The sequence below is a fragment of the Octodon degus genome, unplaced genomic scaffold (assembly GCF_000260255.1).
Source record: "Octodon degus isolate 3935 unplaced genomic scaffold, OctDeg1.0 scaffold00015, whole genome shotgun sequence".
Classification (NCBI taxonomy): Eukaryota; Metazoa; Chordata; class Mammalia; order Rodentia; family Octodontidae; genus Octodon; species Octodon degus.
This window is the reverse complement of record NW_004524591.1, coordinates 17489486-17504488: the sequence shown is the minus strand read 5'-3', so window position 1 is coordinate 17504488 and position 15003 is coordinate 17489486. Positions and strand designations below refer to the sequence as shown.

The following is a 15003-nucleotide window of genomic DNA, read 5'->3' as shown; positions in this document are numbered from 1 at the left end:
TAGTGATCCACCTGTTTACAGTCTCCCAAGAGCTGGGATTACAGGCACGCACCTCCACGCCCAGTATCAATTGCCATCTCAGTGTACCGCGGGGGTGGGGCCAGCATGGCAGGTCAGGGGATTGAACCTCTGGCCCTTGTGCATGCTTGCAGGGGGTTTGAAAACAATTTTTGTTTAATTTTTACCCTTTCTCTAAGAATTCATTACCTTTTCCATGATGAAGATGAAGAAATGGAAGGAAAGAAGAAATTAGGATTTCTCCATTCACCTGACATTTGGTATATGATGCTACTTTTTGGCATTTGCTTCTGGAACATCTCTTCCTGAGTGAATTTTAGGCCCTTTGGGAGCCAAGACAATGTTTTATTTTCATTCTAACCTTACATTTTGGACTTGAAATAGTCACATTTTTAAATATTCTATCAGGAAACATTTTCATTTTTAATTCTGAAAATATGCTTACACATTGAATCATTTGCACCTTATATGAAGACTTAGCAAGTTGTTAAAGACATTGACTAGACACATGTAGGCATAAGCCTCAGAGTACGCATTAACAGTGCCAGTAGCTGAAGTTGTTACTCATTTTTACTCAGAACTTCTTACACAGTACTGTATCGCAGAACAAATTATATATTGTCTAAAGTGAGATACACTTTGATTTTATATGGTAATATGAGAAAATGTTTAAATGAGGTGTGATTTTTGGAAATCTCTAATTGGAATTTCAAAAAATAACTCAGTGATGATTTTTTCTAAGAACCTCATTTTGTAGATGAAAAACTTCACTCTAGGTAAAGCGATATACTCCTGTAATCCCAGGAAAGCTGGAAGATCTCAAGTTCAAACCCAGCCTGAGTAATGTAGAGACTTTGCAAGATGTTGTCTAAAATAAAAAGAAAAATTAAAAGGGTGGTGATGTAGCTCAGTGGCAAGGTCCTGGTTTCAATGCCTATTACTGAAGGGAGAGGGGTAGATCGTAAGGCAAGCAGCTTTTTTAAAAAAGTAATCTATTGGTAGATTTTTAGGTCTACATAAAGATAAAATTTATCATAGGGAATCTGTACCTGTACATGATATATCTTAATTCTTCTTTTTCCCCCCCAGTTCTTCTGACCCCTTCATTTCCCTTGCCCTCCTTATTTAGAAAAGAGGCAAGCTTTTTTCTTATTTATTTATTTATTTACTTATTGAGACAGTGTCTCACTGTGTAGTTCAGGCTGGACTTGAACTCACACTTATGTCGTTCAGACTGGCCTCAAACTCACAGATATCCTCCTGCCTAAGCCTCCTGAATGCTTGGATTACAGGTCTATGCCACCATGCCCAGCATGAGGCAAGCAGCCTTTAATGACAAACATGCTTTGTGACCCTTGGCATTTGTGTGGATCTGTGAGATATGAGAGCACTTATCATTCAGTACTAACTACAGTGTTTTGTTTCCTTGGTCTTCTCTGTCACATCCTGTCTTAGTCCATTTTGTGCCGCTCTAACAGAGTACCTGAGATTGGATAACTTACAATGTGTGGAGACTGATTCTTTATAGTTCTAGAAACTGAGAAGTCCAAGATTGAGGGCTGGCATCTTGTGAGGGTCTCTGGACTGTGTCACCCATATCAAAAAGGGAAAGAATGAATGAAGCAGGGAGAGAGAGTGTGTGAGAAAGCACAACAGGAATCACGCTTGCCTTTTTTTGGAAGCCCGCTCTTGACATGCATTAGTGCACTCACGAGGGCAGAGCTATCGTGTCCTGGTCACCTCTCATTAGGTCTTGTGCTTTAGCACTGTTGACTTAGAGACTAAGTTTTCAATATATGCCTTCGGGAGAACATTAAAACCTTAGTACGTCTTTCTCATTCTTTGAACAAGTTCTCAGTTTATTGAGCATCTTTTATGTACCAAACTGTGATGCGGGTTAAGGAACCAGCTCTCCCTGCCCTGATAGAGCTAATGTTCACATGGTGAGTACAGACTAGAAGCAAAAAGAAGTGTTAAACAGGTGGCAATAAATGCTATAAGTGAAATTAAAGCGGGAAAAGAAGATAAAAGGGACAAGGAAAGTTTGGGATTATTACATTACATAGTCAGAGAAGGCCTAGCTGATGTAGTGAACATTGAGCAGGAGCTAAGTGGAATGAAAGAAAAGTCGTGAATAGCTGGAGGGGGAAAATTCCAGGGAGAAGGAATAGTAGGTGCCAGGTGTTGAGATGGGAATATGTGTGGCCATATCTGCAGTAACTAGGAGGATAAGGTGGATGGAGAGTAGCAAGTAATGCAAAGAATGGCGAGGTCAGATAGGAAAGGTAGCCAGCCAAAGGTGATGCAGAAAGATCCTTTAGGGCTTTGTAGTCTTGGGATTTTATACTAAGGGTGTTAGGAAGCCTTTGTAAGGTTGAGAGGAGAAAAGAAAAAGGGACTAGATTTATGTTTAAAATTCCTGTGGCTGCAGTAGGGAAAATAGATTCTAGAGGCAAGAACAAGAGGGAAAACAACTAAGAGGCAAAGCAGTAGCCAGGCAGGAAGTGTCAAGTGGCTCAGGCTTGTGATGGACAAGAGAGAGGTGGCCAGATCACAGGTGAATAGCTTCTCAGGAGCAGGGACAGCTGTGACTGAGCCATCACCCTACAGCAAACCACAGGGCCTGACACTTAGGAGGTAGCCAGGCAATGTCTGAATGAGTAAAGCATTCTCATCTTTTTCCCAAATACTGAGCTGCCTTTGAGAAATTTTCAGAAGTCTTCACTGTGATATAATTGTAGCATCACTGCCCCTAGCCTGCTCTGTAGCATCCTGGGCATGCCTGCTTATTATTATTATTTTTTTAAGTTTAGCCCAAACTGGTTACTATTTAGCAACAGAGGTTAAATTTATCCTAGAGAGAACAATAGCTTAGGTAACCAAATTGTAAAATACCTCACAAAACCAAGTTATAAAATAGTAAGCCCTTACATTTGAATGTTACTTTTGTTTTATTGCATGTGTATGCCTATTCATAGCCACTCGATGAGAAGTTAAGCACTTCTCATTTTATAAATTGAGGTTTAGAAGTCATTTTATAAATTGAGATTTAGAAGTTAAGTAATTTTGTTTATATCACATAACCAATAGTATTCCAAAAACTAGGTTATTACATCTCCAGATCCTTTACTCTATCATGCCTACTGTATTTCCCAGTCATCTAGTGAATCTGTACCATACACTGTCATAGATAGTGGGAATCTGACCTAAGGAAGATCCCAATGCTGACCTTGGAGGAGCTTTGGACACAAATAAAAACTTTTAATAAGTATGATAGATTCTATAATATTAAACAGTATATTTTGGTTATTTATTAAAATAAAATATAAATTGAGTATTCTTATCTAAAGTGCTTAGGACCAGAAATTATTTACATTTTGCATTTTTTCAGATTTTGAAATGTTTGCATATATGTACTGACTTATGTGAGGGTTGGGGCTCCAATCTAAAGGTGGAATTCATTTTTTCTTATTATCTTACACACATAGTCTGAAGGTAATTTTGCACAATATTTTCAGTGTTCCTGTGTTTTAACAAACCATCACATAAGCTTAGTTACAGAATTTTCTCCTTATGGTGTCTGTATCAAAAATACTTGCATTTTGGGCATTAAAAATTTTGTACTTTTGGATTAGCTTCTAAATCTATAGATACTTACTGTGCTCAACATGTAAATAGTTCTTCCATTATTAAAACAGCTACTTAAATGTGTGTTCCATATTTTTCTACTTTGGAAAATGGACTTGAGTTAAAATGGTATGACAGGATAATAAATATATTGATATTGTTGATAGGTATAATCTATAGAGTGTTTGCTAAAGTTCATTAAGTGGCTTACATAGCTTTTGAGTTTCAGCCTCCTATAACTTTAAGTTCAAAATGATTGTTTCTTTTATGATCACTTAGTCTGTCATGGGATGAGGCTCTTAATACATTGTATCACTAAAGGAATATGTATAAGAAGATAGGATTTAGTGCCAAAATATGCCAAACTTTAGAATTATTCATTTTAGTCAGATTTAGTCAGATTTTTACATTAGGATCTAGGTTAAGATAAAATTGGAAATACATTATCATATTGAAGGAGAAAGTGAAACTGCTTCAGATTTTAGAATTAAAAGACTATTCTTTTGTGGGCTGTTCTTGCTTAAGAAACTTTTTCTTTTTGAAATATGTGTTTGAACAATTGAGAAAATGTACTTGTCAAAAGATTAACCAGCTGAGAACCATTGTCAGCATTAATTTTCCTTTAATAAATGATTCTCTGAAGCTATTTAACAGTCTCTAATCTAGATACAAAACTGTTGACCTATGATGGATAATGCTGGATGTGTTTGTAAGCTTTGACTTAAGTTGTCACTTAATTTCTGTAGGTCAGAGTAGTAGGATCGGGAGAAATGTGGTTATGGAGATTGAATAAAGTGAGTACAATGGCAGTCATTTGGTGTTAATGCCAGGATGATCAGATGATATAGATCAATTAATAGAAAACATTTTTTTTCTAATAATTTTTTTTTTTTTGTAAGTACTGGGCTCAAACCCAAGGTGTCACATGTGCTAGGCAAGCTCTGTAATACTGAGCTATATCCCTAGTCCTTATAATAGAGTTTTTATACAGATGTGGTCCATTTTAAAGTGTGTGTAAGATTATTATGAAATAATGTAATTTAATTATATGTATAAGCATATCAGGCATCATAACATGCGGACACTCTTCCAAAATTGTTCAGCTAACATCATACCATCATCTTTTGCTTTTAATAATTGGTTGGAAATAGTATTAACCCTACAAGGGTAAAATGTTTGATTTGGCAGGATGGTAGCAAGACATTCAAAATTTGAATAAAGTTCTTATTTGTGCTTTTTCAAAAAATGTGTAAAAACTGTATTTTATTGAATACATTAAATTAAAAAAATAAATTCAAAAGTAGGTTATTACTTGAAGCTACCTATCTATTGGCCTCAGGTTTGATATTTTGTATAATTATGGTTTCTTTGTTTGTAGATGTACTGTAAAATAAATTGTAAAGGTAAAAATTGTACTAATAATTGCTTTTACATGTACCTTTCTATTTTTACGCCAAATCTAACTTGAAAATTATTAAGATTTATCTCAGTACTAAAAAGTTATAATACTCTTGGTTTTATTTTATAGTTAATAATATGAAAGACACACCCCACACCCTTTTAAGACAAACATAGGGCAAATTTTCTGTGCTAAATTAGAAATTATTTCTCAAATCATTTCAATCAATGAGCATGCATTAAGCCTTTGTTAAAAGCTACTGAAAAATAGCCAAACTAATTTTTTTTTTTTTTTAGAATAACAAAAAATATTTTACTAAAACATAAGATTTACAGAAGTTTCCAGACAAACTATACAAAATTGTGGTCACAAGCTTTTTTTTGAAGGGGAAATCTACACTTGACTGCAAAATCACAATGTTATTAGTTGAGGGCTGTGATGTTTGTTAATGTTCCCATTTTGGTTCAAACAATTAGCTTGTCCATCTATAGCATCTAAATAAAGTTAGACTTGGCTAGAGAGCGAATCTTAACGAACTGGTTAGCTGCTTTATAACCAATGCAATTAGATCACCATAAAAAGGAGGGCGGGGCCACAAAATTTTGAAACTACCTTACCCCTCAAAATATAGAATAAAATAAAATAAAGAACACCCATACCCCTGCAGCTAACCCTGACAACTACCTTCATTCACAGTGCTTTATACTTAAACGATGATGGGGGAAATGAATAAAAGCAGAGGGCCACTGCCTTTAAACGCTTCACAACAATCCAGATGAAACTTCAACCTCTGCTCATGCTTTACAACAGTGAATCAGGACAAGACATACATTTGCTAATGTGCGTTTAATCACCAAAGGACTGAAAATGTCTGGGTTTTTATTCTGTAATGTTCTAAGACTGTGTCCATTAAATGCAAACAAAAAAGGAAGAAGTCTTGGCAGAACAGGAGAAGTGACACAAACTTGATGATCGGATCGACTTAAATATTATTCATGGCATATAGCCTAGTCCATGCTCTAGCTGTTTCTATGGCTTGGGCTTCATTGGTCTTCCGCTGTTCCGTTACGTCATTTGCTAATGGGTCATCTGGATTAGGAGCACTTAACAAAGCCTGGATCGATAGCAGAACTGTGCGGATCTGCAGTGCTGGTGACCACTTATCTTTCAAAATATCTAAACATATTCTTCCCAACTTGTCTACATTAGGAGATAAATTTTGGTCATGAAACGTACTTTGGGTGCTGCGATTGGGTATTCTGGCAGAAATAGTTCAAGTTTAAAAGTCCCTCCTTCAAAGGGGGAATCCTGGGGGCCAGCAATGACTACGTGAAAATAACGGAGCGTTGCTCTCGTCTGGTTTGGCTTTAATCCCAGGAACCGGTTCTGCCAGCAAACGCTGGGTTTCCTTGATGATCCTGTGGGGCAGCCCGGCCATCTTGTCAGATCCCGAGTTCGGCCTCTGGTCGCATCTCCGGCTCCGCTCGCCTCACCCCAAACTAATTTTTAATGTTTCTTTTTCCTTCTTGCATTACTAGAAATAATTTGCCCAAAAGATTTGAGTAACAGTAAGGAAACAGAAAATAAAATATTGGAAAGGGTACACAAGAGTAAGCAATCTAAATAAATAACAGTTTTCATCCCCTTTAAAAAGAATCTTACCACCTAAAATGCTTATGGGCCAAAGAGCAAGTCTGTGTAGCTCTCATCTATAGATAGTGTTTGTGGAGGGAGTGAATCAAATACCTCAAATCCAGACTGGGTCAAAAGATTTTTTTGGCTATGGTGTGCTGGTCAGAGCCCAGGTAAACCTTTCCTGTATACTTTCTTTTACTGTTTCTTAGGGTGGTAGATGAATTACAATAAAATTCACATTTCAAATTTCTATATTTATTTGTGTCCTGATTGTGCCAAAATGTTTTAAGATACATTAGGAATGAGAATATGACTAGATCTTTATTTCACTTTGGGGGAAGATTTAAAGTATCTAACATATATCTGGCATACATAAATTTGGAAGCCATTGGTTTGGAGATTTTCTCCTATTATTATTTATTTAAACATGTTAAAAGATGTATCCTTTGCTTCTGTTTCTTTTCCCCCAAATGATTCAGGTGTAGGAGCTGCTCGATCTGGGAACCTTACGTTTATGGTAGGAGGAGTCGAGGCTGAATTTGCTGCTGCCAAAGAGTTGCTGGGATGTATGGGCTCTAACGTGGTATATTGCGGAGCTGTTGGGACTGGGCAGGTACCACTGTCGTATTAATGACCTTGACATGAGAATGTAACATTGGTTGTGCTCTTTTCTCTTTCCTAACCTTATTCTTACTCCTCTTTACTGTTTGACCTGTGGATCCTTTACTTAGATTTTCCTATATTAATTTAGAATCAATTACTTTTCCATCATTTCTGATGGGTTTAAGCAAATGTCAGTCATTTTTAAAAAAGAAATGTCAAAAAAAATTCCATCATTGAGATCTTGACATATTCAAGTGAGTACAGAGTTAATTTTTAAAACTGCTTCTATTTGAAGTGCTTATCTTGGCCAAGTGGCTATTCTCCATCTTGATAATTAGTGTTTTATGCCTCTGTTGTTAGTATAATCGGGTCAAAGCAACCTATGCACTTTCTTTTTTAAAATATTTTTCTTGAAAAACAATTTTCATTTAGAGATATCAGATGATTGAAAGTTCTGAAATCTTAAAGCCAAATTAGTTGACCCTGTTCCACTCCTGACACACACATTCACTGTTTTTCCTTTTTTAATGCTTTTATTCTAGTTACTAGGACTATATTTGTCTACTTCAAAACTTTGTTGGGTGGGCAAGATACGTCAGTGTACTAAGTGCCTGCTTAGGCAAGCACAGAGACCCTGCACCACAGGCTGCACCAGCCCCTCCCCTGGGTGTGCTGAGCGGGCCACCATGTGCTGGTGGTGCACATCTGTAATCCCAGTGCTGGGGAGGCTGAAAACAGGAGGATCACTACAAGCCAATCAGTGTAGTGAGACCCTGTACCGAATACATTAAAGTTACATTTATTGTCTCAATGCTCTTGTGTAGGCATTCTCTAAGCCCTGTTGAGATTTGCTTCAATGAATCTCACTGACCATCTTATCTATTCCTCCTAGTTTACTGGTCATCTAGGGTCTGTTGTCTCTAGATGCCAAATTTATCACTCTGTCCCATACCATAACCAAAACCAATGCCATCAAGATGGTATATCGTGATTACCATACCTCTTCATTCTGAAAATATATATAGATTCCTGTTTTGTCCCATGCCTAATTTGAACTCTTTGGCCCCAACTTTCATAGCTTTTAAGCAGTTCTGGACAGTCTTAACTGTCATACTTCTCAGCATTCCTTAAAACATGCATACGAATGTTTTCTTTCTAATTCCAGGAACAGCACATCCTCTTCTATAGTTAATCCCTATTATACATTTACCTTTTACCCTAACCCTCTTTTCTTTTCCTTGCCTATTTATATTGTGCTTTCTGAGAGATGTTTTCAAGTTCTACCTCACCTGCACTCCTGCCTTTAGGGATCTTGTTCCTCTGGACTCCTTCTATTTCTACCTTAATTTCTCTACCATATACAGTACTTTCCCACTTTGTTGTTTTTTGTTTGTTCCATTGTTTCCTTTCAAGTAGCATATTACTCCCATTTCCCAACTGGATGTAAGTCTCATCCCTTAAAGAGCAGTTGTGCTGATGGATCAAATACCTTATAGTGCAGATCCCATAGTAAGAGCTGGGTCCCTATTACATTTTTATTACATAGGATAAGGTAACCTAACTGGTGTGGGATAGAATGGTGTCCTCAGCATATTCTCTTCCTCATTTGAGAGAATATTCTTTTTGAAGGAAGCCTGTAAAGTTGGGCAAAGAAAAATTACCTATGGGTAATAACTTGAAAATAATGATATTTAATATATATTCTCTTTACAGGCTGCCAAGATCTGCAACAACATGTTGTTAGCTATTAGTATGATTGGAACTGCTGAAACTATGAATCTTGGAATCAGGTGTGTTGAATAGTACATTTTCATAGCTAACAATTTTATTAGCTTTCTTATTTGATTTTCTGATGTTAAAAACTCATGTTCATGGGAGATGAATGAGTTGATCCAGGGACATATTGAAAGTACTTCATTATTGAACTTTAATAGACTTTGCTCATTGGACAAACAATCGGACCCTGGAGAGCACGAATACTGTTTGCCACAGCTATAAAATATATTTCACTGTGCATTTGAAGCGATATTATCCTTTTTACATGGAAGCCTATTCTTCTATTATTTTGAAATACAAGAAACACTACTTTAAAATTTAAACATTCTTTGTTAGTATTAGGACAAATGTGTATGCAATATGGTTTTAATATATAGTGAATTCATATGTTTAGCTATCATGTGACTAGTTTTATGTATTTATTTATAGTATAGTTCCCAAAATCTGAATTAAAAGGTTTCTTGGTGACTCACTCTCAGGATAAGCTGGATTGCATTCCAAAAGCCACAATTCACATGCATAACTTTCATTTTAACTTGCTATGGTTTGGTCACTTTGCATGAGAATATATCCATACAATAAAATGTCTTTCTTATTTTGCCTAAAGTGATTTAAAAATTCTGTTTTCCTACACATGCTTATCCTTTAGTATGCCTAAGGTTAATGTCTTAATTTTAGCCTTTAATCTTTTGGGTTAAGTATGCTATATATGATTAATCACCTAATTAATTTTTGAATATTTTATATTTCATGAAATATTAAATATACGTTTCTTACTAAGAAAATGCTTAATGAGCAAGATGCTTTACTCAGGTGTTTTCTTTGTATTCCCCAAAACTGCTTACCAAATATATCACAAAGCAGAGCAATGTTTCATATCATAGTTTTTGATAAAAGCAATAAAAAGAACCAGAGGATTGGAGATATTTTTAAAAGCATGGTAATGGATTCACATTTCCTCTTAATTACCATATCAAGATGCTGTTGTTTTATTGAATTGCCCTTGTCTCAGATGTTAAACTATCTTGACCTATTAAGTTGTCATGTTGTAATTGAGATGAAAGAGGAATTTGCTTTGCATCAGCGCTAATTGGTTTATCAATATCTTGTACCATTTACATTTTAAAATTGAGTGTCTATAAGATAGTAAGGCATATCTGTACAAACCTTAACAAAACTGGTAATATATAGGAAGCCCTTCAAGTGTTACTTCTGTTGTGGTCCATTTTAGCCTATAGGCCACTTATCATAGTTGAAAAACTGGTTCGTAGTAACTTCTCTTTAGGTGCTTTCTCTAGACCAGTGATAGTGAGCCTGATAGAGCTTTCAGTGATAATGACCAGCCTGGCACGTGTGCCACTGGTTTGCTATCACTGCCTAGAATGATTTCATGAATAAAAAAATACAAATTTCTGGAACCCAAATTATATTTGAAAGTAATTGGTATTGACAATAGGATTAGTATATGTATGCATCTTTATAATTTTATTTTCATTTGTCTGGATATGAGTGGATATATCAATCATAAAAAAGTAAAAACTGAGAGAAATCTCAACTTTATTATATGATAGTAAAATTTCTCCTTTCTCAATCAGTTTATTCTTTAATCCTTACCTTGAGTATCACTAGGTCAGGATGTTCTTTAGGCATAGTAGGTCATCTTCTAGAATTCCTTGAATAATCATCCTGTCAAAATTCTGATTATATGGTTATTTCCTCTTCTAAAGTGAAATTTTGTTTTGGATAAGTGCTTGTGAAAGTTCTCCAAACACTGACAGATAAGAAAGAATAGGAATATCAATTGAATAAAATGTGTATATTGAAATGAAAAGCCTTGGCTATTAAAGTGGTTTTTTTTTGTTTGTTTGTTTGTTTTTTAAATCTCTGCATGATTCCAAATAGCAAAAGCAACAGAATTTCCCTTATTTTGAGTTATGAGTTGTATGACAAATAATATTTGTAACTATGAAACTTAAATGTTTAACTTCTCCGAAACACTACATATGCACTGATATATATGTATTATATATATGTATGTATATATAGTATACATATATATATAGAGAGAGAGCTAGATACTATTATGTATATATCAAATACATAAAAAAGCTGAACATGAGGCCAAAACTCATTTTATTTAATTGTTAAAATACATTGCTTTTTGGCCTTTTGGCTAAGATCAAGTCTAGTATCTGATAGCAGTTAAAATAATTTATAACTTTCTAGTGTTTCAGATTGTATTAGTGAATTATTAATAAATAATATTTTCATAACATTAGGATTTTACCACTTTATCATACAAAGTTTCTCAGGGTTTGAAAGCCCTAAAAATGAATGCTTTTGCCATTGTCTTTTCTCCATGGTTTACAGACATGGTTTAAAATGACAGGATTGTTCTCTAATAGAGTATAGAGAGCGGCCACGATTTATTGAGCTTTGCAAGGTGAAACAGAAAATTGGCATCAGCAAGCATAAATTCCCAAGCAGTAAATTCCCATAAAGTAGTGCAGCATTGAAATGTTCAGCTACATTTATATTCCATTCACTCTGAAGAGAAATTTTTTAGAGTATTAATGTCAACATTTACAAATTGACCTGCTGTTATGAAATGATCATTTCTGATTAATTTCATTCTCATAAGTTCTAAGGTTTTGTTTTTCTGGGATACTATTTCCTTTTTTTTTTTTTTTTTCTTTAATAGAAGAATAAAATCTTATAGTTTAAAATTCTTATTGACCCTGTGCTCTTTTACAGTGCAGCTTTATGGGTGTTAGTGAAATTTTAAAATGTTGTAAAAAAATAAAGAGTAAGAAATATCGGTATACAATATGCTTTGAGATTCTGTTTTATTGGGCCTTTCCACTTTCTAATTAGGTTCCTAGCTAGGGCTGTGTAGTAGTTTTATGGCCTGGAAAGTGACCTACTTGCATTTACAGAAGTTTCATTCCTATGCATCACATAGGAGCAGCAGTGTCAATATGTTTTGTTGTTTGGTTTTTTAAAATTTGTTGTATGGGGAAATAATTTCTTTTTCAAAATTAGTGGTATAACAGGTTGTTTGCAACCTCCAGCAAACAGCATATTATTTTTTCCTCCCAAAGAAGTTTAAAACAGTTGGAATGTTGAACAGGTGCAAGCTATTTAAGATGAGACTGTTCCTACAAACATTTTGGTTTCTTGATTACTGCCCTTAGATGTTGCCTTTAGTGTGATGGCTGAAATCTCTTAGTTGTATGCCCTTAGTTATAGCAAACTTTTGTAAAACAACTTTAACCAGATTTCTTAATGAACCAAACAGTAAGATGCCATTATATTGCCTGGCTGACTGTTAAGGTCATCACCCAGATGATCCAGTGAATCTCAAGCTGGTTAGAGTTGGAATGTCTGCTTAGTTCTGTATCCCATCTGTGCCACAAACTTCTGCCTTTCTCATTTACAAAAAGGCAATAGTGTCTATCCACTAGTTGTTGTGATGATTGAGTGAACCTATGTAAATCCTTTAAAATGAGTTCCTGGTATATAGCAGGTACTCAATGCATGTTATTGATACTTGTGGTTATAATTGTTACTTGAATTAACTTTTTCTTACATGTTTTTCCCTCATAATACTTCTCACTAGCTTACATTGTTTGTTTGTTTATTGCCTGTCTTTTCACCTAGAAAGCAAGCTTCACAATGGAGAATAGCTCTTCTGTAATCTTAAAAATATTCCTGGTGAAAAGCAGGCACTTGATCACAGCTTGACTAAATGAATGAGGAGGGGAAGGAAGGAAGGAATTAGTCCGCAGAACCTAGGGCATCTGCCCTGGGCATGCAATGTATGGGCGTGCCTCTTAAGTCTAAATCTCCTTGCTTTGTGCATAGCAGATCTGAACAAGCACTGGTGAATAAGTGAATGGTTAAACTTGACATGGTTTTAATTGTTTCATTTCCAGATCTGTTTCTGTGGTACAAAATTTCCAGGTTGGTGTCATAATTGCTCATACATAAAAACAAATGGTATAAATACGGAAAATACAAAAGTGAACAGACTTTTTCTGACTCTTAAAACCTTGGTTATAGTGAAGGCAAAAATTTAGAGTCTAAATTTTTTAAAAACAATTGGTGTATCATCTTTACATTTCCTAAAAGTTCATTTAACATTCTTGTGTTTTAGAGGTGAGTAGATTTGACACAGTGATGTTTGTTTGAGTTGCATTTTATATGTGGTCAGGGCAGTGAATTCATTCTCTGTTTATATCAGAGAACATTCCAGCAATTGTAAAGCCACATGCATGCATGTGCGCACTCTCGAACCACATCCAGTGGCAAGTTATTATGGGGACTGACAGACTGTCATCCTTTTGATGGCTTGAGCTGTATATCTCCCGAACAGCAATGGGGCTCTTATGCAGAAAGTATCATATGTTCCCAGCCAATTTACAGGGAAACAGCAATAACATTTTATCATGGTTGAGAGCCCAGTAGCTGCTTCCTATTAAACTTGCCCTTTCAGATACCTGTCTTGGATTAATTTGTTGATTTCAAATGGAAACTCAGTCTTCTCCAGTGAAGCATGACGTTCTAGGATAGACTCTCTGAATGACAATTACTGTGTATTCTAGCTGGTTTCAGACCATTACAAGCCTTGGGCACAGTGGAAGACAGAGGACTTCAGTAACTGATTTTAATATCATGTCTAATTCTAACTGTCAGTTATGTATGTGCCAAGGAAAGAATCCACAGAAAGATGAAATGCAAAGCACTTCTCACTTGCTCTTTTTAATGATACACTTTGCTGCAGGGTGGGGGCAGGGGAGGAAAATCGGGGAGGGAGTAGCCATCTCATGAAGGGAATCTGCATAGCCAGAAAGCATAAGGTTTGAAAAGTGTACAGGAACTGCCACCTGATTTATTTGTGTGTGTGTGTGTGTGTGTGTGTGTGTCCCTCAGGATGCTTCTGGATAGTAGATAGTTTACCAAAACAGGTTTCCATAAATCAGTACCAATATGTTTCTTTGAATGTCAAGAAAAAGAACAGTTTTACAAAGTTAGGATAGTAAACTTTATACACCATTTTGGTACCACAGACTAAATTTCCTTAGTGGTTAATGATTCTTGTGGAGTTGTGCTACTGAGCATAACCTAGTAAAGAAAGATATGATGAATCTTCCTAAAATTGAAATTAGGAAGGCCCTAAAATACATTTCAAATGGACAAGGAAAGCAATGGATTGGAGTCTTTTAAATATTCTGTCTTTGTGGAGCACATCGGACGTACATTCTTGAACATTTGTGCTTAGCAAATGTATTTGCAGATATAGCAGATTATCTGACTGTTAATTTGTGATTGGCTTTTCATAGTTGTTTCTTAACACATTAGCTTTATTCCTAAGTTATGTACTATAATATCTGTAGCCCAGTTTTATGTGAAAGGAGAAAGAAAATATCCATAGCAAACTACACATGCAGCAAACTTGTATCTTTAGGAAAGAATAAATAAAACTGGTTTCTCTCTGGCAATCTGTGACTGAACACAATGTATGATAGATGATTTAGATGAAGTCTTCTATATCTATTGTAATTCTTGGCTTAAAAACTATTATTGAAAAAAATAAATTAAAAAAACCCTAATTTGGTAGCATGGATCACCATATAAATTCAGATATAAGACATACATATAGCATTCCATGAACCTCTGCCACCCTTTGAAAGTATGATTACATACTTATGTACTATGTGGTAACTCCACACACAACCCAGCTCTTAACCCTATTCTCTGCTCTAACTTGAGAGAAATGTTTTGCTGGTCCTGATAATCAGATTTTGAAATTAACATATATCTTTCAAACACACGAAGTAAACAAGAATTTAAGCATGCCAAATGTAGTTTAACATTTATGTAGGTGTCTCTTTTCTCTCTCTCTCTCTCTCTCTCTCTCTCTCTCTCTCTCTCTCTCTCTCTCT

At 35.4% G+C, this 15003-nt stretch overlaps 1 protein-coding gene and 2 pseudogenes across 1 annotated transcript in view; 2 read left to right on the top strand and 1 right to left on the bottom strand.

Moving 5' to 3' along the window:
- Hibadh (3-hydroxyisobutyrate dehydrogenase) overlaps positions 1-15003 on the top strand; it is a 131755-nt gene that overhangs the window by 113022 nt on the left and 3730 nt on the right. Inside the window, exons 5-6 of the mRNA XM_004626497.2 lie at positions 7159-7292; positions 8996-9072. Of these exons, the coding sequence (XP_004626554.1) occupies positions 7159-7292; positions 8996-9072 (211 nt within the window). The remainder of the gene's footprint in view (positions 1-7158; positions 7293-8995; positions 9073-15003) is intronic.
- On the bottom strand, positions 5896-6529 carry LOC101585391 (annotated as a pseudogene).
- LOC111815375 lies at positions 11212-11282 on the top strand (annotated as a pseudogene).